At 40.2% G+C, this 26,280-nt stretch overlaps 1 protein-coding gene across 1 annotated transcript in view; it reads left to right on the forward strand.

The window, feature by feature from the left end:
* LOC149197035 (alpha-L-fucosidase 2-like) overlaps positions 1–26,280 on the forward strand; it is a 268,707-nt gene that overhangs the window by 53,804 nt on the left and 188,623 nt on the right. Inside the window, exon 3 of the mRNA XM_089408531.1 lies at positions 25,811–25,969. Within this exon, the coding sequence (XP_089264657.1) occupies positions 25,811–25,969 (159 nt within the window). The remainder of the gene's footprint in view (positions 1–25,810; positions 25,970–26,280) is intronic.

A 26,280-nucleotide genomic window follows, 5' to 3' on the forward strand; every position in this document is an offset into this window, starting at 1 on the left:
CATTGGGTTTTTCCGAGGACATTAGTCCAAAAATAATGGTGTCATATGGTGTGTTTGTTCTTGTTTCTTTTAGTTGCTAATATTTAATATGTTGAGCATGCACTAGTGTTTATTTTCAGCATTTACATTGTAAGTAACTTGTTAAGGAAAATATCAAGTAGGTAGAAATAAATTAGATAAAGTATGGAGGGTTTCTAACTAAGTAAACTTAGGAACTTCAACATCAAGTAGAGTCAGATGTTGACCACTACATGTCAACGACCCATAGCAGTACACCCCCTTTTTTAGCAAAAGGTATTGCACCTGATCGATGTGTCCATGTCGTCCAGCGTTCATCATTAGCCTGATTGTTATGTTATAATGTAAACCCATTCTACATGTATACGATGTAAATAATCTCAACAGTTTCTGTGTCATGTATGTAATCGCCTAGGTAAACCTACTTTTCTGGTGATGATCCACATTCTAGGAGGTTTTTTGTCTCACTGATTCATTCTCCGATGGTCGACAAAGTTTTTCTTCAGTGTTACCTCAGACCCTGAATGTATTTTGTCACTGGGATCTTAGGCGAGTCCTAGTGTTCTAGATCGAGTCTATGTAAAAGTGATTTGGGAATAATCCTAACCATTTGATTAGGTTATTTTATTACAAATTGTTTGGTCTACTAGATTATATTTGTATCGCAGAAATGGGTAGTTTGTGAGGGTCTATTTTCAGATGGGTTTTCCCCTTATGATGTAAAAGATGTAAAAAATATGATGTAAAGTGTCTTGAGGGTTGAAAAATTAATTTATGCCCTCATAGGTTAATTAATTAATTTTTTTGGCAAAAAATTAATTAAAATCTTAAGCCAGAAGTTTAATTAATTCTAGGTCCTAGGTAAGTTTAAATTTTCCAAAGGCAAAATTCATTGGTCCTTAAAAATTCAAATTTTTATAGGTCCCGAAACCAAGGTAAATTAATTATTTTGCTAAATTTTAAGCCTTTAGTCCTTTGGGGTTAAGTCAAAGTCAAAATTTTGAGGAAATTAACTAAATTTTTTTCTTTAATTGAAAAATTGGAATCTCCTCAAGAATTTAATATTTCGACGGATGAGGTTAAAAGAAATTTTAATTCTCATCGATGGTCGAGATTGCTTTGACAAGGATCACTCGAACTAGCCGTTGGAAGATTTTTCTTTAGATCGGAGGTCATTGGTCAGTTGATCCATTCGATCTCTAAGTCGTGTGCTAAGTGAAAAGCTCTCTTGTAATCTTTTTATGAACAATAAAGAAAGACTTTGGGGTTAATTTTTGCTGGTGTTACTTTTCGTGGAAATACTGTAAGATGTGTCATTTTCATGCATAGATTTCTTTTTAGCCATTGATAATAGCTTTCTGAAGAGTGATCTGAGTACAGGTATTTTGTTCAGTCGTTGGGGTTTAAATGATAATTTAAGTTTTGAATGTAATAACAAATATCTTTATTTATCTGAATTTTATTACCGTTTTCTCGCTTTATTTTGATGGTTGAATTGAGTTTTGCAAGAAAGTCTTGATTACTTAGATCATTGGACGTTTGGGGAAGTTTTCAGTTGGATCAGCCAACTCCCGATTTGTATTTTCTGAAACGCCTAGTGTGATTTGATCCCTGGCTTATCATAAAATTTTTTATTGGTGATGCAGAAGGGTTTTGGGCTAAGCACTTCCTTTTAAATTTAAAATTTTAATTTTTCCTGTGCTAAATTGATAAATCTGGATATAAAGGGCCTTATATTATCAGATTTGGGAGCTAAGTTGGACTCACACTCGCCAGATCTGGTAGATATGCTATACTTGGGCACATATCTGTATTTTTTTTTGGTTTTTTTGACTTGGGTTTCTGGGGTTTTATCTATTTTTGTATATCCGTGTTTTGGGTGTTTGTATTTTCAGGTATAGGTTGGAGATCTGAAAGTTAAGTTTGATTTGAAACCAGATCTAGGCCTAGGAGGGTAAGATCTGGCCTCAAAACCAGCTTTTGCAGGGGCATTATTTTTGCAGTCCAAGGGTTTTAGAATATTTTAAATCTTGAAACAACCCTATGAGAGTTTCATTGATAAATCCAAAGCACAAGTGTGGAATTCGTTTTTCTGGGTTTGTCTTGAGTTTGGGCTGCTTTCTTGAGGCTTTCTAAATTGTTTTCTTTCTTTTTGCTTGGAGTTTTTTAGAAAATTTCGGATTTGTTTTATTGCCTTGGGTTTATTCTTTGCATTTTTCTATTCTATGGAAATTTTCAAAATTTTTCGTTCAAGCCTTGTCTCCACATCCTTGTCCGTCTGCCCTCATCCATCGAAACACTTCAAATTCGTTCGCTTTTGTTCGCTGATCCCTTGTGTCTTCAAACCTGTACGTGGCTCCATCCTTTTACCTTACTGCAGTCCCTCTTCAACCCACGTTTCCTTTCTCGCTCTCTCCATTCATTGCACTGTTGCCTTGATCTGCGGTCCGGTCCACGCTCAGCCCGCATTCTCCTACGTAACTGCTCCTGCGCTGCTCCAGCCATCGTCGTTGCCTGCATTTCATTCTTCTCGTCATTGAAACCCTTCCTCACTTCTGCGGACCTGCCAATACAACAGCAAACACAAGCAACCCATATCCCCTCGCTGCTCCGTCTGTTGCTCTCGCATTGTTTTCCTCGCTCCATTGTTTTCTGCCGTCGAGGTTTCTTGCTCCCATAGCACCTGCAAGCTTTACGATTTCAATTTTTTTAATTTCTTTTTTGTCTCTATGCATTCATTGAGTTAGGTAGTATAGGGTTAGGTTGATGTATTTTAGTTCTAATTCAATTTGATTTTGATTTTTGTTTTATTTTAAATAAAAATCATAAACAAGAGAAAAAAAAAATTTGAATTTTGATTTTTTTTAGCTTGATTTTTCTTTTTCTTTTGATTTTACTTTTGTTTTCTTTTTACACTTTTTTCGATTTTCATGACTTAGACATTTTCATTTTTTTGTTTGTTTGTTTTGTTTTGTTTATATCTATTTTTAAAAAAATTCCAAAATCCCTAAAAAATTTAAATAAAAAAAACAAAAGGAGGGCTTCATTTTTCTTATGACTTCAAGACCATCTAGAAATTTAAATCAAAGTAAATTTTTAGCATTAGAAGATTTATTTATTTATTTTTTATGTGGCCTTTGGCCCAATTTTTTTTTTTGATTTACTTTGATCACATTTAAAAAGTCTTGATAAATCATTTACCACTTAAGTCTTGCTTCATAAAACTTAGCACATCGAAAAGTTTTTCCTAAGGACTAATTAAATTTGTCAATTTTTAATTCGTTCTTGGTGTCTTTTGGTGCTAAGGATAAAATCTAAAAGAGAACTTTTGTGGTATTAGCATTTTTCATTTCTCTATCTTTGAATGCGCTTAAAAATTTTGCATGTAAAGATTAACTATAGGAAAGTGGTAAATTTTCTTAGATTTGGGTCACTAAGCATAAATCATTTTAATTCTAGGATTGGAACTAATTAGCATTTAAATTTCATGGTGTTTAAAGTATTTGGATCTCTAGAAATTTAACTGCTAGAATATCTTGCATCTATTGAAATCTATCGTCATTGCTTGAATTATTTAATGCTCATTACATGTTAGACATTTTGAGAATATTTTCGAGCATTTGTTCAAGGGCTTTGTTGTGGAATTATAATAGATTGCATATCTCTGTTTCCTAAGCTAAGTATTTTTGAACATCTGTTGACGTTGATATTAAATTGCAAAGAAGGTTTTGTTCTCTTTGAGCTATAATTGTATCAGAAAGATTTGAAATAATCTTGGGATCTAATTGTAATATTTTCAAAAGTTTACTTTTAAGTCTTCATCCTAAAGCGAACATTTCATTTGGGTAATTGAGAGCTTTTGCGACCCAAGTGTTTTCCCTTCCCTGATTCTAACTTTATCTCATCTTCTTGTGCATTTGCATATAAGTTAGCTTTGATTGATAAAATTTAGTTCCAAGCATAAGCTTGGTCGATAGAGAGATAGGTATCCATCAATCTTTGCTTGAGAAGCCTTTCTTATAGTACTTAAAACTGTGACCTTGCAGTCGTCATAGCCATAGCTCTCTGCAGCACCAGAGGCACCAGGTATATTAGAAGTTCAGGAGAGGTATTGTTAATCACACCTTAGTGTGCTTCTCCTTATGTTCTCTCTGCCAATTACTATGAAATCAGGCTCAACATAGAAAGGATTGAAGGATTCACATTTAAGTAGGCATTTAACTAAAATTAACCAAGATTCCTGCATCTCACATTAAGTTTTAGGATTTGCATTTCATATAAGATAGTCATTCATCTAAACAACAGTTGCTAATCAATTACTTGGTCTTCATTTCCCTAGCAAGATCATTGACTCCATAAGGCACTGGTATCAATCGTTTAAAATCTAATCAAATCGTATAAGTCTTGCTAAATCTTAATCAAGTACTTGTTCGCTTCACTGTGTCTCCCAAACTGGTTGGTTCGCAACTAGTTCTTCTTCATTCCAATTTTCCATAGGGTCTACCCCTCTTAGCCTGTTGTAGAGAGACAGTTTTAACAGAGAGATTGGGGATCATGGTGACAACCCCCGATATGAGCCGTTGTCGCGTTGCATAGACATTCTGTGCGACAACAAGTCCAAAAATAACGGTGTCACTTGTGTGCTTGTTTCTATTTCCTTCAGTTGATGATTTGTAATGTGTTGAGCAAGTACTTGTATTTTTTCCTAGTATTTACATGGTAAATAACTTGTTAATTAACAGAACGAGTAGGTAGGAATAAATCAGTAAAGTGCATGAAGGGTTTCTAACACGTCAGTGTTAGAAATTCCAGCATGGTATTCTGAGTGACAGAAGCCGTTTCTAGCAGAGTAGCAGCAAGGAAGGGGTGGCGGAGTGCTTGCGTTATCAAGATTGAGCCAAGAAGAGGCTACGCAGAGGCTGAGGGAGGCAAAGATAGGCTCACGCAGTGGCCAGGAGGGCTGACGCAGTTGGCTGAGGACGTTGATTTGCTGTTGCCGGGATTGCACAGAGCCTAGGAGCTCTAACCTTCAGTTTGCTGGGGTTTAGGAGGTTGTGGGTAAGTTGCAAAGTGGAGCTGGTGGGGTACTATAGTTAGAATAGTACCTAACAGGGTAAGGCCAAGGTAGAGGGAGTTGTTGCCGAGGTAGATTTCTAGAAGGATTTCCAAGTGGGAAATCAGGACTCAGAGGGAGTCCAGAAGAGAACTTCTAGACGGGAAGTAGAGAGACTCAGCTGGGCTCGAACCGAGAACTTCTAGACGGGAAGTGGAGAGACTCAGCAAGAGTCGAACTGAGAACTTCTAGGCATGAAGTAGAGAGACTCAGTGGGAGTCGAACAGAGAACTTCCAGACGGGAAGTAGACTTAGGAAGAGTCGAACCGAGAACTTCCAGGCAGGAAGTAAAGAGACTCAGCGGAGTCGAACGAAGAACTTCCAGGCAGGAAGTAGAGAGACTCAATAGGATTCGAACAAAGAACTTCTAGACAAGAAGTAGATTCAGCAGGAGTTGAACAGAGAACCTCTAGACGGGTAGTAGACTCAGCAGGAGTCGAATAGAGAACTTCCAGGCAGGAAGTAGAGAAACTCGGAGGAGTCAACAAAAAGAGCAGAGAGATGGCCATGAATGGGCTAAGGGATCAGGACAGGTTGGATGAGGCATCCAACTTTGTCATCTGGAAGGCCAAGATCCTTTCTGTTCTGTGTGCCATAAGTGCACACACACCACTTGAGTGAAAGTGGGTAGACATCGAGTTGTAGCCAGACAGACTACAGGCGATGAGGGGCAGGATCCTCGAGGTACCTAGCCTCTTGGATTAGACCTTGCTACGGGAACCCCGAAGAGGAGTAGCTGTACTGGTGATGTCAGTAGAAAAGGATGCGGATGGAGCAATAGAGGGAGCTACAATGCGAGTTCCTAGGACAGTGCGAGAGGCACGGGAATGTTGCACCAGTGCAGGATGGCACAAAGAGGTGTGCAACTGTGCAAGATGCATGGAGTTGTTGCAGCAGTGCAGAGGTCAGAGAGGGAGCACTTGTCAGTGACATGGGGAGGTTTAGCTCCGGGATGTTTCTAGCCTGACAGAGATGTTAAAGTTGGGAGATTAGTTACTTAGTTCCAAGCAACTGAGTTGCATTGCAATAGTTAGCACTGGTAGTGCTATGGGCAGCACGATGTAGCATGATGAGAGGGGTTGCAGTGCAAATGCAGCAGTGGCAAGTGGCAGCGCCATGGGCAACAACACAGATGTAGAGGGAGTTGCAATACAGATGCAACAGTGGCAGTGGCAGGGCCATGGGTAGTAGTACAGGATGCAACAGTGCAGAGGATGTTCGTCATCAGGCCTAGCATCGACACAAGGACCGATGCTGGATGATCAGGGTGATGCTTAGTGAGGAGTATTTGCTAGAGCACAATCCTCGGTAAGAGGGAGTGTTGATTTGGGGTAACATCGAATGTGCTCTAGCCACGAAAATTGCTGGAGGGGCTAAAGCACATGAGATCTCCAATACTTAGAAAGGGTTTGGGTAGATTCTAAACAGTTGGGGAGATATTAAAATAATTAATATGTATAATGGACTCCCTAAGTTTCTAAACTTAGGGAATATAAAATATTAATGTGAATTAATATAAAAGTGTGTTAGAATGGTCCAAAAGTCATGGATCAAACCAAATCTAATCTTAGTTGTTGATTAGGGAATTAATCTCGACCGTTGATCTATCAACGAGAAAAGTATAAGAGAAGGCTTGAGGGTCACTTGGAGAATACACGAAGAGATCAAGATTTAGACTTTTTGGGGCTGGATTTACTGAGAAAGTAGAGAGAGTGATTAGAGTTGCAGCTAAGGGGCGGTGAATATAGAAGCAGAGTGGCAGAGATAGCACTAGGAGGATCAACGTAGTAGCCGAAGAGGGACGTAGACGCAACCATGGGTTCACGCAGAGGCAGCCAGGGCTCACGCAGAGGCAGCCAGGGGCTGTGTAGTGCCTCAGATGGCCATCGTGGGTGATGCAGAGGACCAGAGGGCTGACGCAATTTTAAGCCAGAGTGACGCTAGGCTAACGTTGGGCCAGAGAGAGGCAGACGTTGGGGTTTTGTGGGGCAGATTGGAGCTGTGGAGCTGCCGGAGTGTTTATCCGGGGTTTCATTCGGAATATCTACTTTCGAGGAGAGAGGTGCTGCTGCCGAGATTTTTATCTGTTGGGTGAGCCGGATTTGGCACCCAGATTGTATTATGAAACTGCTCAATAAATCAAACCCTCAGAAAGCTGCATCGGTTTTCCCGCATTGGGTTTTTTCGGGGACATTAGTCCAAAAACAACGGTGTCACTTGTGTGCTTGTTTCTATTTCCTTCAGCTGATGATCTGTAATGTGTTAAGCATATACTTTCTTGCAGATCAAGAGATAGATCACCCAAACACTGACATTACGGTCAGTCTGGAAGCTTCGTGATGTTGAAGCTACCTCTGCTGCTATTCAGTGCTTCCTCTGCTGCCACTACGCTGCTGGAAATACCTTTGTGCCTTCCGCACTGTTTCAACCTCCATTGCACTGCTACAGACTTCTCCATTCTAGCACTGCCTTGCCACTCCATCACACCTTGCTCCACCCGACACCTCCCATCATGCTACTGTCGTTAAGGGCTCTTGTATCCATATGTGATTCAAGAGTTTGGGCACCTAAAGGATCTTGCCCTTGTATGTAGTCCTCCTGACTACAACCCGATGTCACCCCACTTCTTCTTTAGAGGTGCATGAGCACTTATGGCACAATCGTCATTAGTCTCGACATCCTTCTCCTCCTTTGCTGGAGCCGCCTTTGAGTCGGAAGCTTCTCCCTTACTTTTCTTCTTGGGGCACTAAGATGCACAATGTCTCAGCTCCCCATAGTTGAAGCACTTGACGTTGGAGATGTCCTTCTTCTTCCTCTTCCCTTTTTGCCCCGCAGATGCTAGAACCGCATCCTCCTCCTCTTTCTTGAATCGAACTCTCTTATCACTACTACCCACCTTGGTCAATTTCTTGATCTCTTCTCGTCAAAGAGCTACCCACATCTCCTCCCAACTAGGGAGATTCGCTCTGCCTAAGATGCTTTGGACAAACATCTCCCAGTTCTTGGAGACTGCATTCAGAGCAATCCCGACCATAATCTTTGGGTCTAGTGTAGACCCGACAGAAGTAAGCTGGTCGCAAATTCCTTGCAAACTGAGGAGGAAGTGATCTATCTCTTCTCCTTTCTGCATTTGATATGACCTCAGCTGATTTTCCAATAACATCTTCTGTTGCACGGAAGAGCCCTGGTATAAGGTGGTCAATGCCTCCCACATCTTCCTTGCTGTGTTCTTCTCAGAACTATATGGTATGACATGATTTTTGACCCCGTCTAGGATCAAGGATTTTGCCTTTGCCTCAACCTCCTCATACTTCTCATTAGCATTCGGGTCAACTGGGACAACTACGGTTTTCAAGGCATAGTCCTTGATGCGATGTTTATCTAGGATTGCCAGGATCCTAGCCTTCTAGATGACAAAATTGGAAGCCCATCCAATCTGTCTTGATCCCTCAATCCGTTCACTGCCATCTCTGCTCCTTTTCTAGACTCCCTCTGATTCTCGACTTCCCTCCTCGAAATCAGCCAACTATTGAATCAGTCCTCTCCAATCCCCCTTTGCTGCTGCAACTCTGATCTGGATTTCTTGGCTAGAAATCCATCGAGGTAGTGCTTCCCTCTACTTTGGTTCCGTCTCCTTAGACACTGTTCTGTATTGGTAGAATCAATGTCCCACTTGCTCCTCAAATCATAATCTGCACAGCTCCTTTAGTCTCGACAACTGAAGAATCTGAGCCCCTCTGGCTCTGCGCAATAAGTGAGATCTGGATCAACTCCTCCCAGGCTCAGCATCAATCCTTCCTGGCTGAAAAAGATGACCGGGAACTGTGTAGGCCTGATTTGCTTCCTTCTGTCTCTACGTTGGAACTTCCCTTGCCTCGAAATACTGACGCAGGCTCTGCGTGAGTCTCTGCGTGACCCTCTAAGCAGGTTGTCACTTCTTCTCTTGCTGCTTTAGTTCTGGAACAACGCTATTTCTCAGGACAATTGCTTCTGCTGCAAATTTTTCATATTTCTTCTACTTGCGTCTTCAGTCCTGCTGTGATCTGCAACCTAGGTTTGATACCATGTGAAAATTTCTGAATCTAACACATCAGAAACCCCTATTGCAATATTTGATTTACTATCTCCTAATTGTTCTTTACATTAACAAGTTATTTATTAACATAAACATCGAAGTAAACACAGTTGCAACCTTCACAAATATATTGGTCAACAACTGAAATAACCTGAGACAACACAAGGGACACCATTATTTTTGGACAATCGTCCTCGGAAAAACTTAATGCGATAAAACCAGTGCAGCATATAGATGGTTTTATTATTAAGCAGATTTTGAATACAACTAGGGTGTCAGAAATGACTCACCCTTCAGTGAATATCCTTGGCAGCAATATCTCTATCTGGAGATAGATATTCTGGCTGATTAGCAACCAAATGAACGATCCCATAGTGACTCCGACTATTCCTTGTGCTAGACAACGAAAGCTGCTCCACGCACTCTCTTGAACTGCATCACCGAAAGCTGCTCCACGCACTCTCTTGAACTGCGTCACCCTCTCTAGCTCTGCGTCAGCCAATCAACTCTCAGTCTGTCTCACTGAATCACGTCAGCGCAGCTTCTGATGCCCTCTGTGTCAATGGCGTCATCCTCTATGGCCTCTGCGTGCTCTGTGCTGGCCTCCTTAGCCTCTGCGTCAACCCTTGCTGCATCTGCATCAGCCTTCCTAGGCTCTGCGTTGCCTCATCCGTCACTCTGTTGCCTCTCTGATATGTATTCCTTTGCCTCCTGCCGAGCTGCCTCTCACTGCAACTAATCACTTGTTCAATTTCCTCAGCAAACCTCGCCCTAGAAAATCGAATTGACTAATCTCTCTTGGTGTCTTGGTGTGGCTCCAACTGACCCTCAAGCCTCCTCTTATACTTTTCTTGTTGACGATTCAATGCCTGAGACTAAGTCCCTAATCAACGTCTAAGATTAGATCTGGCTTGATCCTCGTTATTTAGAACTTTCTCACCTATATTATATTAATGCACATTAATATTTTAATTTTCCTAAGTTTAGACTTAGGAACCCTATTAAAAATATTATTTTAATATCTCTTCATTCAGGTGAATTTCCCCAAACGATTTCTGGGTCTTGGAAATCTTATGTGCCTTAGCCTCTCCACCAATTTTCACAGCTAGAGCACATCCGATGTTACCAAAAATCAACACTGTATAGGATTGCCAGTTTGGGCATCCGAAGAATTGTACTCAGAATTTTCTGCTTAATAATACAAACCCTCAGCTGTGGACCGGTTTTCCCACGTTAGGTTTTTCTGGGGAAATTGGTTAAAATAACGGTGTCACTTGTGTCTGTTATTTCTTTCTTGCTCAAATTCTTGTTTCCACATATTATTTAAAGTTGTGAAGGCCACAATTGTATTTACTTTGATATTTATTGTAGAACACAATAAATAACTTGCATGGATTAGTAAGTAGGAGAAGTAATATCATTTCGCTGCAGTAGTGATTCGGGGATTCTCGAATTTTCACAGTAAACCCTATCTATATAAGCCCGAAGAGAGCTACTCTCTTGAATTATTGCAACTTTGCTGACAATTTGTGCGTATGTCTGCTCTAAGTCAGTGGTTGGCCCAGAAGATGATGTTGATTTGTGGTAGCATCTGATGTGCCCTAACCACGAAATTTGGTGGAGAGGCTAAGGCACATAAGAGCTCCAAAACCTAGAAATCATATGGGGAAATTCCACAGGGATGACGAGGTATTAAAATAATTAATATTTTTAATGAGTTCTTAAGTCTAAAGTTACGAAAATTAATATATTAATGTGTATTAATATAATATGGGTGAGAAAGTTCTAAGAGACGAGGATCAAGCTAGTTCTAATCTTTGCCCGTGATTAGGGACTTAATCTCGGCCGTTGAAGACTCAACAGGAAAAGTATAAGAGGAGGCTTCAGGGTCAGTTGGAGATACACCAAATTGATGAGTCAATTCGATTTCCTGCGACGAGGTTTGCTGAGAGAATGAACCGTGTGATCTATTGCAGCGAGGGGCAGTTCGGCAGAACGCCGAGAATGCATATTAGAGTGATAGAGAAAGTGTCGGAGAGACAGCGCAGAGCCTTGGAAGGTTGACGCAGACACAACTAGGACTGGCACAGAGGCTAAGGAGGCCAGCGCAGGTGACGTAGAGGCCAAGAGGCTGACACAGAGGTATCAGAGGGTTGCAGAGCTGATGTTGGGCTGTAGATGCAGCGCTGAGGAATTTTCGTGGGGTAGACTGGGAGTTGAGAGGCAGACTTAAAGCCATAGAGGGTGACGCAGTTCCGGAAGGAATCTTGGGGCATATTTCACTGTCCAGTTAAGGAACTGTCAAAGTTGTTGTGGGATCAATCATCTGGTTGCTGATCAGCTAGAATATCTGTCTCTGAGAAGATGTACTTTTGCTAAGGAAAATTTCTGAAGGGTGAGCCATTTATGGCACCCTAGTTGTATTCAGAAACTGCATAATAATAGAACCCTCATATCTGCAGCACTGGTTTTCTGGCGTTGGGTTTTTCCGGGACGCTTGTCCAAAAATAACGATGTCCTTTGTGTGATTGTCTCAGTTATTTCAGTTGCTGATCTGTATATGTGTTAAGGTTGCATTTGTGTTTATTTTCCGTATTTATATTTATAAATAACTTGTTAATGAAAAGAACAAGTAGGAGAAAATAAACCTGATAATTCAGTAAGGATTTCTAACATGTCAGACTTAGAAATTTCAATAGATGACGGCTTGTCCTCCACCATGGGTTCAACATGAGTCACAGACTGCCCCTCGATGACTAGCTCACGTCCTCTATGTGTTCTCCGTGATGTTGTAGGTGGTTGTCGTCTAGGAACTCAGTCACAGCTTCGGGGACCTCTGTGTCTCCTAGCACCTCATCTAGGAGTGTCACCTCATCAATAAATGGCTCTATGGGTGTATGCCCTACTCTTTCCACCAAGGTGTCAACCGGTGCTATGAAAGAGGCCTTCAACAATGGGGGCTCCTGGGCTACACTGGGTATATCAATGTGCCCCTTACCAACCTGTGTGTCCTCCTGCTCAACCTCCTCAAACTCCTGACATCTAAGGCCCGGTCTCCACCAACAGGAATGTCCCCTGGCCTCACCCTCTATGTGTCCTCGTCCTATCCACTCCCTTTGAGGGGTTCTCGTATTCTTTTGGTCGAATCTCTCCATGAGCCTTCGTGTGAACTCTATGTAGGATGTGATACGTGCATGACCTAAAGGGATCAACCCTCGATACCACCACTCCTTAACATATCCAAGTGCAAAGTGGCATGTCTAATAGCATCCACCTACCTCATGGGGTTTAGCCGAAAGTATGTGTCTAGTTCCTGCACCCATTTTCTAAAAGAACTCCTAGTTGAACCATCAAAGTGGGTGAGGGTTGTTTTTCACTCTACGCTACTCAACTGGGCCCATAGTTTTAGTTTCTCATTGTTTCTGTTGACTCCCTCCCAGAGTTCTTCCATACTCACTCTCCCTTGAGCCATGGGTTTGTCTATGGTTTCACCTGTCAGAATGCATACATGACCAAATCTTCCATGATCTTGTTGGTTACCCCAGAATTGGCCAAGGTCATGCTTTGATACCATTGTAATATTCTTAATGGAAATATTAAGCGTATAACAAAAACATGTCCTAGACTACAATAGGGAAAATAAACACAAAACACAATATGCAAATACAACACATAAAACTTAGAACAATTGGTAAGCCATTTTATTAAAATATAAATTCGATGGAGTAGATAAAGCATGTAATAAGTGCACTTGGGCTTGCATAAGCAAGGTGAAGAAAAACCCAGGTGATTTGAATGGCCCCCAAGCGCTGGAAACTTCTGCTCAATGTCCCTTTGCGTAGGCCCAGAAAATTGCAGCGGCAACTACACTGAGAATGATGAAAATGTCCATTTGTAGTGCCCAGAATCCCCTGAAATTGCAGCTCTAACGTCTCCCAAAATTACTTAGCAAAACCCAGAAGGGAAATGACCCAATTCTCCAACACCTATTGACCCACAAAATAGTGCGAATTGCCTAGTGAGATAGACAGAGCACACTACTAGAACTTAACTGTGTATGCCCCCAATTCCACTAGAAACCTTCCCCAAACTCTCAGGAAATTCCTCTCCAAAATGACGCTTCCAACTCCAACCCTCCTCATAGCGAAATTCCTGTTCCTCAAGTCCCTGCGAATCTCTAGCAAATCACCAGGCCAATATGCCCCTAAAAGCCTGAAATTTCTCCTCTGAAAATGCAACTCCACCAAATGGTGCGAGTTTCTCTAACTGCGTCCTTTACTGGATGAATTGGCTGTTCGAAACTCCTCCAATACCTCCAGGAACAAGTTGCTAAAGGAAAATGAAACTCCCCTAAGGATGGTACTCAAAGTCCAGAGAAGGTTTAGTGGAGATTTCTTCTCGGAATCCCCTTGTGCTGAGCAACACTCTCTTGTCTTGGCTAAGCAACTCAAGGGAACTTGGTTCAATTGTCAATTTGTCAAAAGCCCCCAAATTGAGGTCCTCTCCTTCTACTTATGCTTGCTGGTCCCTTTCCATTGTGGGCCCCACCAAATTCGAATTTCTCCTGCCTCCTTCACCACAAGTGCAATTTGCCTAAGGGTGTTAACTTGCCTTTTGGGTGGCCCCCACATACACCAACACTTTAATTTTTCCTTTTTCCTTGTGTTTGAGGCCTCCTCTTTGCCAAAAATCAAGTGGTGTTTCCTCAACCCACTTTTCCTAAGTTTTAATGCCAAAATATCTCCCAATTACCGAAATTGCAAAAATAGAAATTCTTCTTAACAAAATTAATTGGGGTATTACAGAGGAGACCCATTTCGACCTTTAGGCCGACTTGTACTTTTTTGCACATGTAGTTCCATTATTAAAAATTGTATTTTTGCTTGATGAAATTAAATTCTTCCAAGGACTAGCAGGGGGCTTTAGGATGGGGCTCTCACTCTGATCCCTGCCCACTCCGTTCTAGTTGTCTCCCAACAACAGACTATGGGGGGTAGTCCCTATGGAATGTAGTGAAGGAAAGCAAGTTGAGAATCAACTTACTTTGGAGACACGAATGAGTGGCCTAGACACTTGGTTGAAATTTAACAAGATTATTGATTAAGTTAGATTTTTTTATTATGAGATCAGTGCCTTAATGGAGTCACAAATTCCTGCTTGTTATGAATTGGAACCAAACGACTGGATGTACACCCGCTGCTTGAATGATTGATTAACCTATATGATATGCAAATCCTAGGATCCATGTGAGATGCAGTGATCTCAGTAAATTTTAGTTAAGTGCCTAGTCTATGTGTACCCTTCCTTTAACTATTTTGAAGCTGGGCTCCAAGGTAGGTTGTGGGAAGGAGGCTAACAAGAAGCATACTAGGGATTGATTAATGATACCTTCTGTTAGGCTTCTATCATTCGATGCCTCCGACATTGCAGAAACTGTGGCTCTTACGACTCCAAGGTCACTGTGTTAACAACCGAAGAGTTGCTGAGGCCCCTCAAGCTTATCCTAGGAGGTAAATTATTAATGCAACTCTAGATCTAGTGGCTTATGCAAGACATGATGAGTGAGATTTATCTTGCATTAGTTAAGATTTTTTAAGTTTTTAATTTTTAATTAGAATCTTCCTTTAATAGTTTTTGCAAGAATAATGAATTTGAATTTAATGAAAAGATAAAATGCATGTTACAGATACATTCTGTAAATTTCAACAACATTCCACCAATTACCCAATCCCAAATGCTTAAAATAGTCAATCAAGATCTGATCATGATTTTGATAGTTTATACAAGCAATACTCTTTAGAAAAATGATATCAATGCTACAACAAATGTGAAATTAATTACTGCAATTATTAAACTGCCCAACACACAAATTTTAATGCCCAACAAATTTAATGTAATTAAGTTTGTTTGAGATCATTTTGATGATTAGTAAAATTTCAGATCTGATTTCTTGATTGATACAACAATAGTAAAGACAGACAACACAATAAAACTGCCAAAAATAGACGACCTATATCCTCAAAAATAGCAAAATGCACCAGAACTTGGAAATTTCAATTTTAGGGCTTTTAGTTGTTTGACTCAACAATTTTCATAAGTGATATGTTTATTATAACCGTGAGTTACCTTACATCAACAAACTAATCAAGCCAAAATAGATGCCCAATATTTCAAAAAATAGTAAATTTTTCCAGAAATTGAAAATTTCACTTTTTGGCTCTTATTAAGTATTTGATTTAGGAATTTCAGAACTGCAGAAAATTCCAGCAAGCTGAATTGTTAGATCTAGGCCAAAAATCCAATACCCAAGAGACCAAAATTTGGGAAAATGAAGATTTTGCAATTTTAAATGGCTTTGAGCATTTAGTTTGTGAGTTTATGGCCTAATTATTAGCAATTTGCTTGCTGTAATAAAATTGCAGAAAACAAGGGTTTAGAGGTCAAACCCTAGGCCCAAGGACTTGAAGATGCCACAATGGAAAATCGTTGAAACTTTTGGATTACATTGCCACTTGAAAAGTAAGAATTTTGAAACCTTAATCCTGCAAAACCATAAAGTATTTAGCTTTAAACTTCATCTTAGGGATTAGGGTCAATTTTAGGGCAAAAGAGGTTAAGAATTGGAGAACAAGTCTAAAGAAGGCAAATTTGCGGGGATAAATGGGCTAGGATGATAGATCGGGGCACAAGGATGAAGAATATGGCTTTAAAGGGCCAACGCTATGCCTAATGAGGCTAACGTTTGGGAAAAAGAGGGTATGGAGGCCTAGGGCAAGGCAAATCTCAACCTAGAAGTTCTGAAAAGGTTGAAACCCTTTGCTCAAAATTTTTTTATGCTTCAAATCCTTTGTTTTTTCCAAAATTTTTCCGTGGGAAACTTGCAAAAATTTCCAAGAGACTAGATCTTACCCTCAAGGGCCTAGATCTAGCTCTTCTCCCACTTGGTTTCTCGATCTAACCTGCAAAAATGAAATAAAAACACCCAAACCCCAATATATACAAAAATAAAACTAAAACCCCAACCCAAATTAGAAAAATAATTTACAAATTTAAATTTACAAAATTATTTACAAAATATACATGGGTTTTCAAATGGATTTTGAGAAAATATTTTTTATGATATTTTTTCCTTGAAAGAATGGCTAAAACGCTTCAGAAAAATTAATGCTCACTATAGCCCAAGCAAAGATTCAATCCACCATATAAAAACTAGAGATCCAAGCAAAGTAACCCTTGCCCACATTCTGTGAACTTGGAGACCAAGGATTGAATACCTGCACACACTATGTATTATCTCAAAATAACAATATAAAACAGCACATAGGAAGCCCATAGTCAATACATACCATAGGTCAACGACAAGAACACCTTGAGTTGCACAAAAAGTATTTTATTATAATAGAAAAAATAGTCCGTAACGGGATAATAGTTTACAAAATGCTTCAGCAACAATTCTAGTTCGAGATCAAGATGGTTAGAGACCCAACTGACTCCCCAATTTATAAATAAATGCTCCAAATGGAAAAATAACGACTAGTTTCTTTGATCCTTATCAAAATAATCTTGGTTGTTGATAAACACTTCAAGATCTTTTAATCTTGAACCTTGATTTTTTTATTTTTGTGGAATTTTCAAATTTATCATTTAATTCCATTTTAATTAGCTAAAAATTAAGTATTTTGAGCTAATTTCTTAAAAGATTTGACTTTGACTTAACCAACAAGGTCTAGGGGTTCAAATTTTCTTGAAAAATACAAAATTCTCTTGGTGGAGTGTGAAAATTCCTAATCGTCAAGGAACCCCTACTGCAGCAAATCTGAATCTACTTCACCTACTTGATTATAATATTAATTCATCAAGTTATTCTCTCAATACTAAGGAAAATTACTTGTGCAGCCTACACTACTTTAATATTTGATTACATGAAAAAAAACTGAGCTAGGAACAAGATACATAAGACACATTTATTTTTGGACAAAATAGTCCTCGAAAAAATCCAATGCGGGAAAACTGGTGCAGTAGCTCTGAGGTTTTTCTATTATGCAGGAGAAAATTCTGAATACAATTCTAGGATGCTCAACTAGCAATCCTTTACAGAGAAAATATTGGACAAAAGATTGGTGAAATGATCTCACCCTGTCATTGGAGAATCAGTGACTGATCCTTTAGCTCTAGAGGCTTTGCGTCACCCTCTGCGTGGCCTCTATGCAAAACTGTGTCACCTTAGGCAGCTTCTGCGTAACCCCTCCTGGGTATTGCGTTGCCTTTTTGCTTTTGATCCTTTACTGACTGAGAAATCAACTTTTTTGCCTCTCAGACACACACCCTGGCTTTCGACAACTGAACTTCGAATTCCGTCAGCATAAACTTCGGCGTCACCACTGCGTAGGCTAGCGTCAACCTTCCTTTGGACGTCTTTCTGTCTTCTCTCTGCCTTGTACTCTCTGGAAATTCCTTCTTCCAAATTCTCATTGCCCCTCCGTTGCAAGATCTCCCCAATCAATTTTCCTCCTAAGAAGTTCTCACCTCAGAAAATCGATTTCTTCAATCTCTCTGTGTGTTTCTAAGTGAACCCCAAGCCTCCTTTTACTTTTTTCGTTGAGACTTCAACGATTGAGATTAAGTCTCTAATCGATGGCTAACATTAAAACATGACTCGATCCACTTTCTAGATCATTCTCACCCATATTTTGATTAATACCCATTAATATTTTAATTTTCCTAAGATTAGACTTAGGAACCCAATTAAAAATATGAATTATTTTAATAAAATACAATCCGGGTGGAATTTAACCAAATGGTTTTTGGGTTCTTTAGAAGTCATGTGCCTTAGCCCCTCCACCAATTTTCATGGCTAGAGTACATCCGATGCTACAAAAAATTAACATGGAAGACTTTTAAAAATTGACTCTTTTAAGACCCACAAATTTTGCCATTTGGAGAATTTATTTTTCTAAGAATTTTTTTTTACTTTTTAGTTTTTTTGTGTTGTTTTTGGTAGGTAAGCACCCACGGGGGATTTGAACCAGTGACCTATTGCAAGAAGTGCCATAACAGTACACCCATTCACTGTCAATCCAAAGCACCGTGGGCTTATTTTCTTAAGAAAATTTAACTGGACTCCAATTAATTAATTTTCTGGCTTAGGATATAATTTTATTTTGCTAGAAAAATTAATTAATTTACGCATCAGAGGATTAATTAATTTTCCAACCCTCTAATACATATGATTTTGTTGATTTGTGGTAGCATGAGATGTGCTCTAGCCATGAAAATTGGTGGAGAGGCTAAAGCACATGAGATCTCAAACACACGTAAATGGTCTGGGGAAATTCCACCCGGTTGGAGATATAGTAAAATAATTAATATTTTTAATGGGGTTCCTAAGTCTAAACTTAGAAATATTAAAATATTAATGGGTATTAATATAAAACTGGGTGAGAATGTTCTAACTGACATGGATCAAGCTAAATCTAATCTTAGCTGTTGATTAGAGACTTAATTGTGGCCGTTGAAGATTCAACAGGAAAAGTATAAGAGGAGGCTTGAGGGTCAGTTGGAGACACACCAAGATTGATCAGTGAGTTCGATTTTTTGGAGCGGGGCTTGCTGGGAAAATTCGAGCTAGTGATCTAAGTTGCAGCGAGGGGCAGTGAGTACATAGCAGCGAGGTAGAGATAGTGCCAGAGGGTCAACGTAGTGACTGAGGTGGCTACACAGATGCAGCAGTAGCCACACAGAGGCAGCGAGAGACTGCACAGAGGCTGAGGGGCCTGCATGGGCGATGTAAAAGGCTAGAAAGCTGACGCAGAGAAGGATAAGGTTGACGCAGAGGGTTCTAGAGCTACGTTGAGGCTAGCAAGGTTGACGCTCAGTATTAGAGAAGCGTCGGAAACATTTTCGTGGGACAGACTTGTTGAATATCTATCTCAGAGAAGAGGTATTACTGCCGCGTAAAAATCTCTGTGGGGTGAGCCAGTTTGGAACCCTAGTTGTATTCAAGAAATCTACATAATAATAAAATCCTCAGAACTGTTGTACCGGTTTTCCCGCATTGGGTTTTTCGGGGAATGATTGTCCAAAAATAACGGTGCCCCTTATGTGTTTGTCTAGTATTTCAATTGCTGATCTATATATGAGTTAAGGTTGCATTTGTGTTTATTTTCAATCTTTATATGTATAAATAACTTGTCAATGGAATAAACAAGTAGGTGAAATAAAACAGATAATGCAGTAGGGATTTCTCACGTGTTAGACTTAGAAATTTCAACATGGTATTGGAGCATTGTAGATCACAGGAGAACTGAAGGCACCAATAGATATCAGAAATTTGTAGTAGTAGCAGTTGTGCCGAGAGACAAAGCTGCTCCTACATAGAAGGCAACAAAGAAGGAGTGATGCAGAGGGCCTGCATCATCATTTCGAGTCAGAGAAAGGGCCAATGCAGAGGCAAAGAGAGGCAGAAGAGGCTCACGAAGAGCCACGACATCCTACTCAGCCAGGTAGGCTTGATGCAGTTGGCCAGAGGAGCAATTCAACCTTTTCTGGGATTGCGCAGAGCTGGAAGGCTCAGTTTCTTCAGCTACCGGGGCCTAGGGATCTGTGGGAAGATTGTGGATCAGGAAACTGGTGGGGTGTTGTTTCTGTTGGAGCATAGAACTACTTAACGGGACAGAGCCAAGGTAGAGGGAGTTGTTGCCTTGACGGATTTCTAGCCAAGAAATCCAGATCCAAGTTGCAGTTGCAAAGAGGATTAGAGAGGAGCGGTTTGACAGTTGGTGAGAGGATTTCTAGCAAGGAAATCAAGACTTAGAGGGAGATTTCCATAAGGGAATTTGAAATTCAGAGGGAGTCTAGAAGAGGAGCGGAGATGGCAGTGAACAGATTGAGGGATCAGGACAAGCTGGATGGGGCTTCCAACTTTGTCTTGGATAGACATCACATCAAAGGCTTTGCCTTAAGAACCGTGGCTATCCGGGTCGACCTAGCTGATAATGAGAAGTATGAGGATGCAATGGCAAGGGCAAAGTGCATAATCCTTGATGGGGTCAAGGATCATGTTGTACCACATATTTCCGAAAAGAACGCGGCAAAGGAGATGTGGGATATTTTGACGATAGTGTATCAGGGCACTTCCGTGCAGCGGAAGATGCTATTAGAGAATCAACTGCGGTCGTATCAGATGCAAAAGGGGGAGCAGATAGATCATACCTCCTCAGATTGCCGGAGATTCAAGACCAACTTACTTCCAAAGGGGCCACGCAACATTAGGAGTTCATGGTGAGGACTGTCCTGAATGCAGTCTCTGAGGATTGGGAGACATTTGTCCAAAGCATTTTGGGCAGAGCTAATCTTCCAGGATGGGAAGAGATGTGGGCAGCTCTTCGCCAAGAAGAGGTTAGACGGTAGACCAAGGCGGGGAGTAGCAACAAAGGAGGTCAAATCAAGAAAGAGGAGGAGGAGGATGCGGCTCTGGCATCTGCGGGACAACAGGGGAAGAGGAAGAAGAAGGACATCTCCAAGGTGAAGTGCTTCCATTATGGGGAGCTGGGTCATTATGCAACCTAGTGTCCCAGGAAGAAGAATAAGGGAGAGGCTTCTGACTCCAAGGCAGCTCCGGCTAAGGCAGAGAAAGAAGTTGAGACTGATGACGATTGTGCCATGAGTGCTCATGCACCTTTAGAGAAGAGGTGGGGTGACATCGAGTTGTAGTCAGGAGGACTACAGAAGATGTAGGGGCAGGATCCTTGAGGTGCCCAAACTCTTGGATCATATCCGGCTACGGGAGCCCCGAATGACAGTAGCAGGATGATGGATGTCGGTAGAAGCAAGATGTGATGGAGTGACAAGGCAGTGCTAGAGTGCAGAGGTGTGTAGTGGCGCAGTGGGGGTTGCAGCAGTGCAAGAGGCACAAAGGTGTTTGCAACGGTGCGAGAGGCACAAAGGTGGTTGCAGCAGTGCAGAGGCAACAATGGGAGCACATGATAACAATAGAGGTAGCTTCAGCATCAGGAGGCTTCCGGACTAACAAGGCTGTCAGGATTTGGGTAGATCAGTTACTTACTTCTCGGTAACTTAGTTGTAGTGCAACAATTAGCATTGGTAGTGTTATGGGCAGCATGGGCAGCATGTTGAGAGGAAGCTACAGTACAGATGTAGCAGTGGCAGTGGCAATGCCATGGGCAGCAGTACAGGAAGCAGTGGTGCAGTGGATGTTGGGCAGCAGTCCAGGCATCAACACAGGTACCGGTGCAGAAGGATCAGTGTGATGTTCAATGGTGGATCATTACTAGAGCACATTCCTCATTAAGAGGGAGTGTTGATTTGTGGTAGCATTGGATGTGCTATAGCCATGAAAATTGGTGGAGAGGCCAAAACACATGAGATATCCAAGACCCAAAAATGGTTTGGGGAAATCCCACCCAGTTGGGGAGATAATAAAATAATTAATATTTTTAATGGGGTTACTAAGTTTAAACTTAGGAAAATTAAAATATTAATGGGTATTGATATAAAACTGGGTGAGAATGTTCTAAATGACATGGAACAAGCCAAATCTTATCTTACCCGTTTGTTACAGACTTAATCTCGGTCGTTGAAGACTCGATAGGGAAAGTATAAGAGGAGGCTTGAGGGTCAGTTGGATCCACACCAAGATTGATCAGTCAGTTCGATTTTCTGGAGAGGTGCTTGCTGAGAAAATTCAAGCTAGTGATCCGAGTTGCAGTGAGGGGTAGTGAATACATAACAGAGAGGCAGAGATAGTCCTAGAGGGTTAGCGAAGTGACTGAGGAGGCTATGCAGAGGCAGTAGGAGACACGGAGAGGCGACTAGAGACTGCGCAGAGGCTGAGGGGCCTGCGTGGGTGACGCAGAAGGCTAGAAAGCTGACGCAGAGAAGCAGAAGGTTGACGAAGAGGATTCTAGAGCTACACTGAGGCTAGCAGGGCAGACGCAGAGCCTTAGAGAAGCATCAAAAGGAGTTTCGTGGGGCAGACTTTTTGAATATTTGTCTCCAAGAAGAGGTTTTACCGCCATGTAAAAATATTTGTTGGGTGAGCTAGTTTGGCACCCTGGTTGTATTCAAGAAATCTGCATAATAATAAAACCCTCAGAATTGCTACATCGGTTTTCCTGCATTGGGTTTTTCTGGGGACGATTGTCCAAAAATAATGGTGTACCTTGTGTGTTTGTCTAGTATTTCAGTTGCTGATCTGAATATGAGTTGAGGCCGCATTTGTGTTTATTTTCAGTATTTATATGTATAAATAACTTCTTAATGGAATAAACAAGTAGGTTAAATAAACCAGATAATGCAGTAGGGATTTGTAACATGTCAGGCTTAGAAATTTCAACAGATTTTTTATTTACAAGACTCAAAGAGTGAATACACATTCGTCTTAGACCCTCAAGACACACAACCCATCTGCGACACAATATGATCTAGTATAGCAGGTGATTTGTAATAAAATAATTTAGCCAATTAGTTTAAACTATTTCCAAATCACTTTTATACCAGACTCGACTAAGACATTAGGACTCACCTAGTAGTTCGACAATAAATTTCAGTATAGCTGTGGGGGTTTACACTGGAGGGAAAAAACTCTTTTGATTAGTCGTGTCGAAAAACACAGGTAATGAGTGAGGTTGAAAAACCTCCTAGGATGGAATTTGTCATCAAATTATGGGCTTACCTAGGTTGTTACATAGAGTCAAGGTTTACTAAGATCATTTACCATATATAACTTGCAGAATGGAAAGACCATGACACATGGACAGCTGATATGTGATCCGATCCTTGTTGAAAAGGTTGGTACTTCCACTGCCTCGGAAGTTTGACAATTTGAGTGCAACAGGTCCCAACACATAGAGATGATGGATATGGTGCATTCAAAGTTGAACGTGTTTAGATTTTTGATCATCCACAAGATTATGAATAAGTTTGATGGTACATTGGTTTACACAATAGCAAAAGAACCAATTGATCAAGAGTCATCCTCATGCAGACAAAATACTTACCAGCTAGGTGAGGCATGCTCAGCTTCTGTATAGAATCACATTTATTGCTTCAGAGAACACTGGGAAACTAGTCTAGAGCCAATGGTAAACAACTTACCAGAGGTGGGATGACACCCATAAAAATAACTGGGCTAGTGTGCATAACAAAATCCTTGAATATGAATAGGGGTTTGTGCTGCATAGTGAATGCCCGTATCATTGTCGCACACTCTAATTCTGAAGAGTGAGGGTTTTAGCCGGTGACAGGAGCACCTTTCCTAAACGATTATTGAACACCCACAGTACCGATTATGGGCAGTGAGTGATAAGAATGTGCTTATTCTTCTTCTGTTATGATGACTATGCAATGAATGGACTTAACTCATTCATCGTTACATGAAGGTATTTTAATATAAGCCATTTTTTTCGCATTTTAAATGCACTAGTTTCAATGTTTTTTTCTATGTTGCACGGGTACCCGCACCCGGGGTTGGGGTTCTCGAACCCGTCCCGGGTTCCCACACCCAAGTACCGGATTCGGGTATGGGTTCTTCCCAGACGGACCCAGAAGAACCGAGTTCTTCCATGAAGAACCGGGTTCTTCAAAAAACAAAATTGGGTTCTTTTCCTTTAACGGGTTCTTGGGTTCTTCGGGTTCTTTGGGTTGGGTTCTTTGGGTTCTTCGGGTTCTTTGGGTTCTTCATAAAAAAAACTATATTAAAAATTTAATTTTCAAATAATTTTTTTTATTGAAATATAAAAAATAACTTATAACAAAGGTAAAAAACTTAAAAAACCCTAAATCTTTAAGATTTTAACTCTTTATGAACGCACACAAGCAAATATCTGATAGGTGATTACTGATTTCATTTAACTTTTAAGTTTTTTCCATTTGGTTGAGGCTTGAGCCATCCCCGTTTACCATTTTCGGCGGCAATGGGTAGCTTCAACAGCAGTGGGCAGCTTCAGCGGCAGTGGATAGAGCAGCTTCAGCGACAGTGGTATTTACAAGTTTTCGTTTTCAATTTTATTATTCCATGAAAAAGTTTCACAAGACCCGCGTGTGAAAAATATAGGTGCATTATATTACACATTTGAACAGTGAACACCCACAGGGGCTCAACTACATTAAGCAGAATTGCCGGAATGAATGTCACAATTTCTTGCTGTTTCGGACTGTCTGCAACATGAGCCACAACTGTCAGTCCACTTTTATACACTCAATTTGCCTCCTACAGCTGCGGCATAGTCCCTCCTCCTTGTTGTTGTCAAACATTGAGCTGTAGGGCTTGATTCATACCACTGTTTACACAAAACAGCTCATTGTTCACTAAGGAACAGACCTCGGCCTCCCTATGCAGACTCCTGTACCCAACCGAAGCCCTAAATAGAGATGACAATGCCACAAACTTACCTCTACTCAGCCCAGACTTGTTAAATTTTTAATTTTTTATACTATATACTATAATATGAGAAGTATACGTTTCAGTTCTTTTAACCTGAAATAGTTACAATTAGATTAATAAAGCGCAGAAAATCTTCATCATTTTTTGCATTAATGAATGGCATTACATAATTGCATTCATACACTGAATATAGCTCTGTGCTATTCTTTACAGTATAAACCGTTCAGTGAGAATGTATTTCAAATTTTCAACTCAATCATCTACACAACATTCAAGCCAGTTCATTATCTACCCTCTAACAACAGTGTTGCTTGCCCTTGCAATGTAATTTCACCATGGATCAACAAAATCCAATTAAATGGTTCAGAATTTGTTCAGGAAAAACAGTTCATAGTATATATATTTTAATTTTTGAAAAATTGAATCATTACATTTGTCATTAACATATAAATTCTATGGTTTTTTTTAGGCTTGTGGCTATTAAAGTATAAATTATGGCTGCTGGCAGCGTATATTTCACTGTTGTCCCACCAAACACACAAGGCAGCCCAATAAAATAAAGTTTAAAATGTTGAGTCTTTGAGAACTCAGAATACTTTAGGATTTTTGAGCGTACTCCTGAGTTTGTAGGAAACTTGGCTAGTGTATCTCAGTCAGCTGTGTGTGACAAAATCTGTCCCATTTAAATGATTATCATTAAAGTTTTCTTGTTTAAAGTTGAAAAAATATACAAATTCAAATTTCATATATATTATTAATTATAAATTTATAATTTATAAAATATAATTATTAAAATTTAATATTATTATATTACCCGACGAACCCACGCACCCTGTTTCCAAAAATGCCGTCCCCGTCCCCGTCCCCGTCCCAGTCCCCGTCCCCGCACCCACGTTTCCTGGCAACATAGGTTTTTTTTATATGAAATTTCTCCTACCACAATAACGTTTCTTGGTGGGTTAGCTTGGTCTATAATATGAAGTCATCAAAAATCACTTAGTATGAGTCTTGATTTCATACAACCTTCTCCATCGATGAAGTAAAAGTTCAAACACAAGCAACAAGCCTTTATCAAGGGAATCAAGCAATAATTGATTTCTTAGAAAAGATGTACACACAACTCAATTTTTATCAACTAGGAGTGTTTAGTACTGAATTGCACGATTAACACTAATGCAATTGATACTCTGTGTTCATATAGGTGAACTACAAAACAGGTGGCTGGGTTACTCATCACGTTACAGATATTTGGGCAAAAACTTCACCTAGTGATGGAGATCCTGTCTGGGCAGTATTTGCAATGGGTGGAGCTTGGCTTTGTACACATCTTTGGGAACACTATACTTATACACATGACAAGGTAGTGTCTTGAAACAATTTGATATGTGGATTTCTCAGTTTATTATTGCAATGTTGTTGCTTATACACATAACAAGGTAGTGTGTTGAAATAATTTTATATGTTAATTTCTAAGTTTATTAGTGCAATTTTGTTGGGAATGAATTTTATTATCACACGTTTTGCATACGCTATTCTGGTGGTTGATATGTAAGATCTATTTTAAGTTTATCGCTTACATGAATCTGAGTGGTATTGTGGGAAACAGTTCAAATTTCCATTTCTTCTTCTCATTTGAAAAGCTAGATGGATCATTTGTCAGTAATTTCAGCA

Source organism: Pinus tabuliformis, chromosome 2_2, assembly GCF_031772625.1.
Source record: "Pinus tabuliformis cultivar Carrire ecotype Pingquan chromosome 2_2, CPIR1, whole genome shotgun sequence".
Classification (NCBI taxonomy): Eukaryota; Viridiplantae; Streptophyta; class Pinopsida; order Pinales; family Pinaceae; genus Pinus; species Pinus tabuliformis.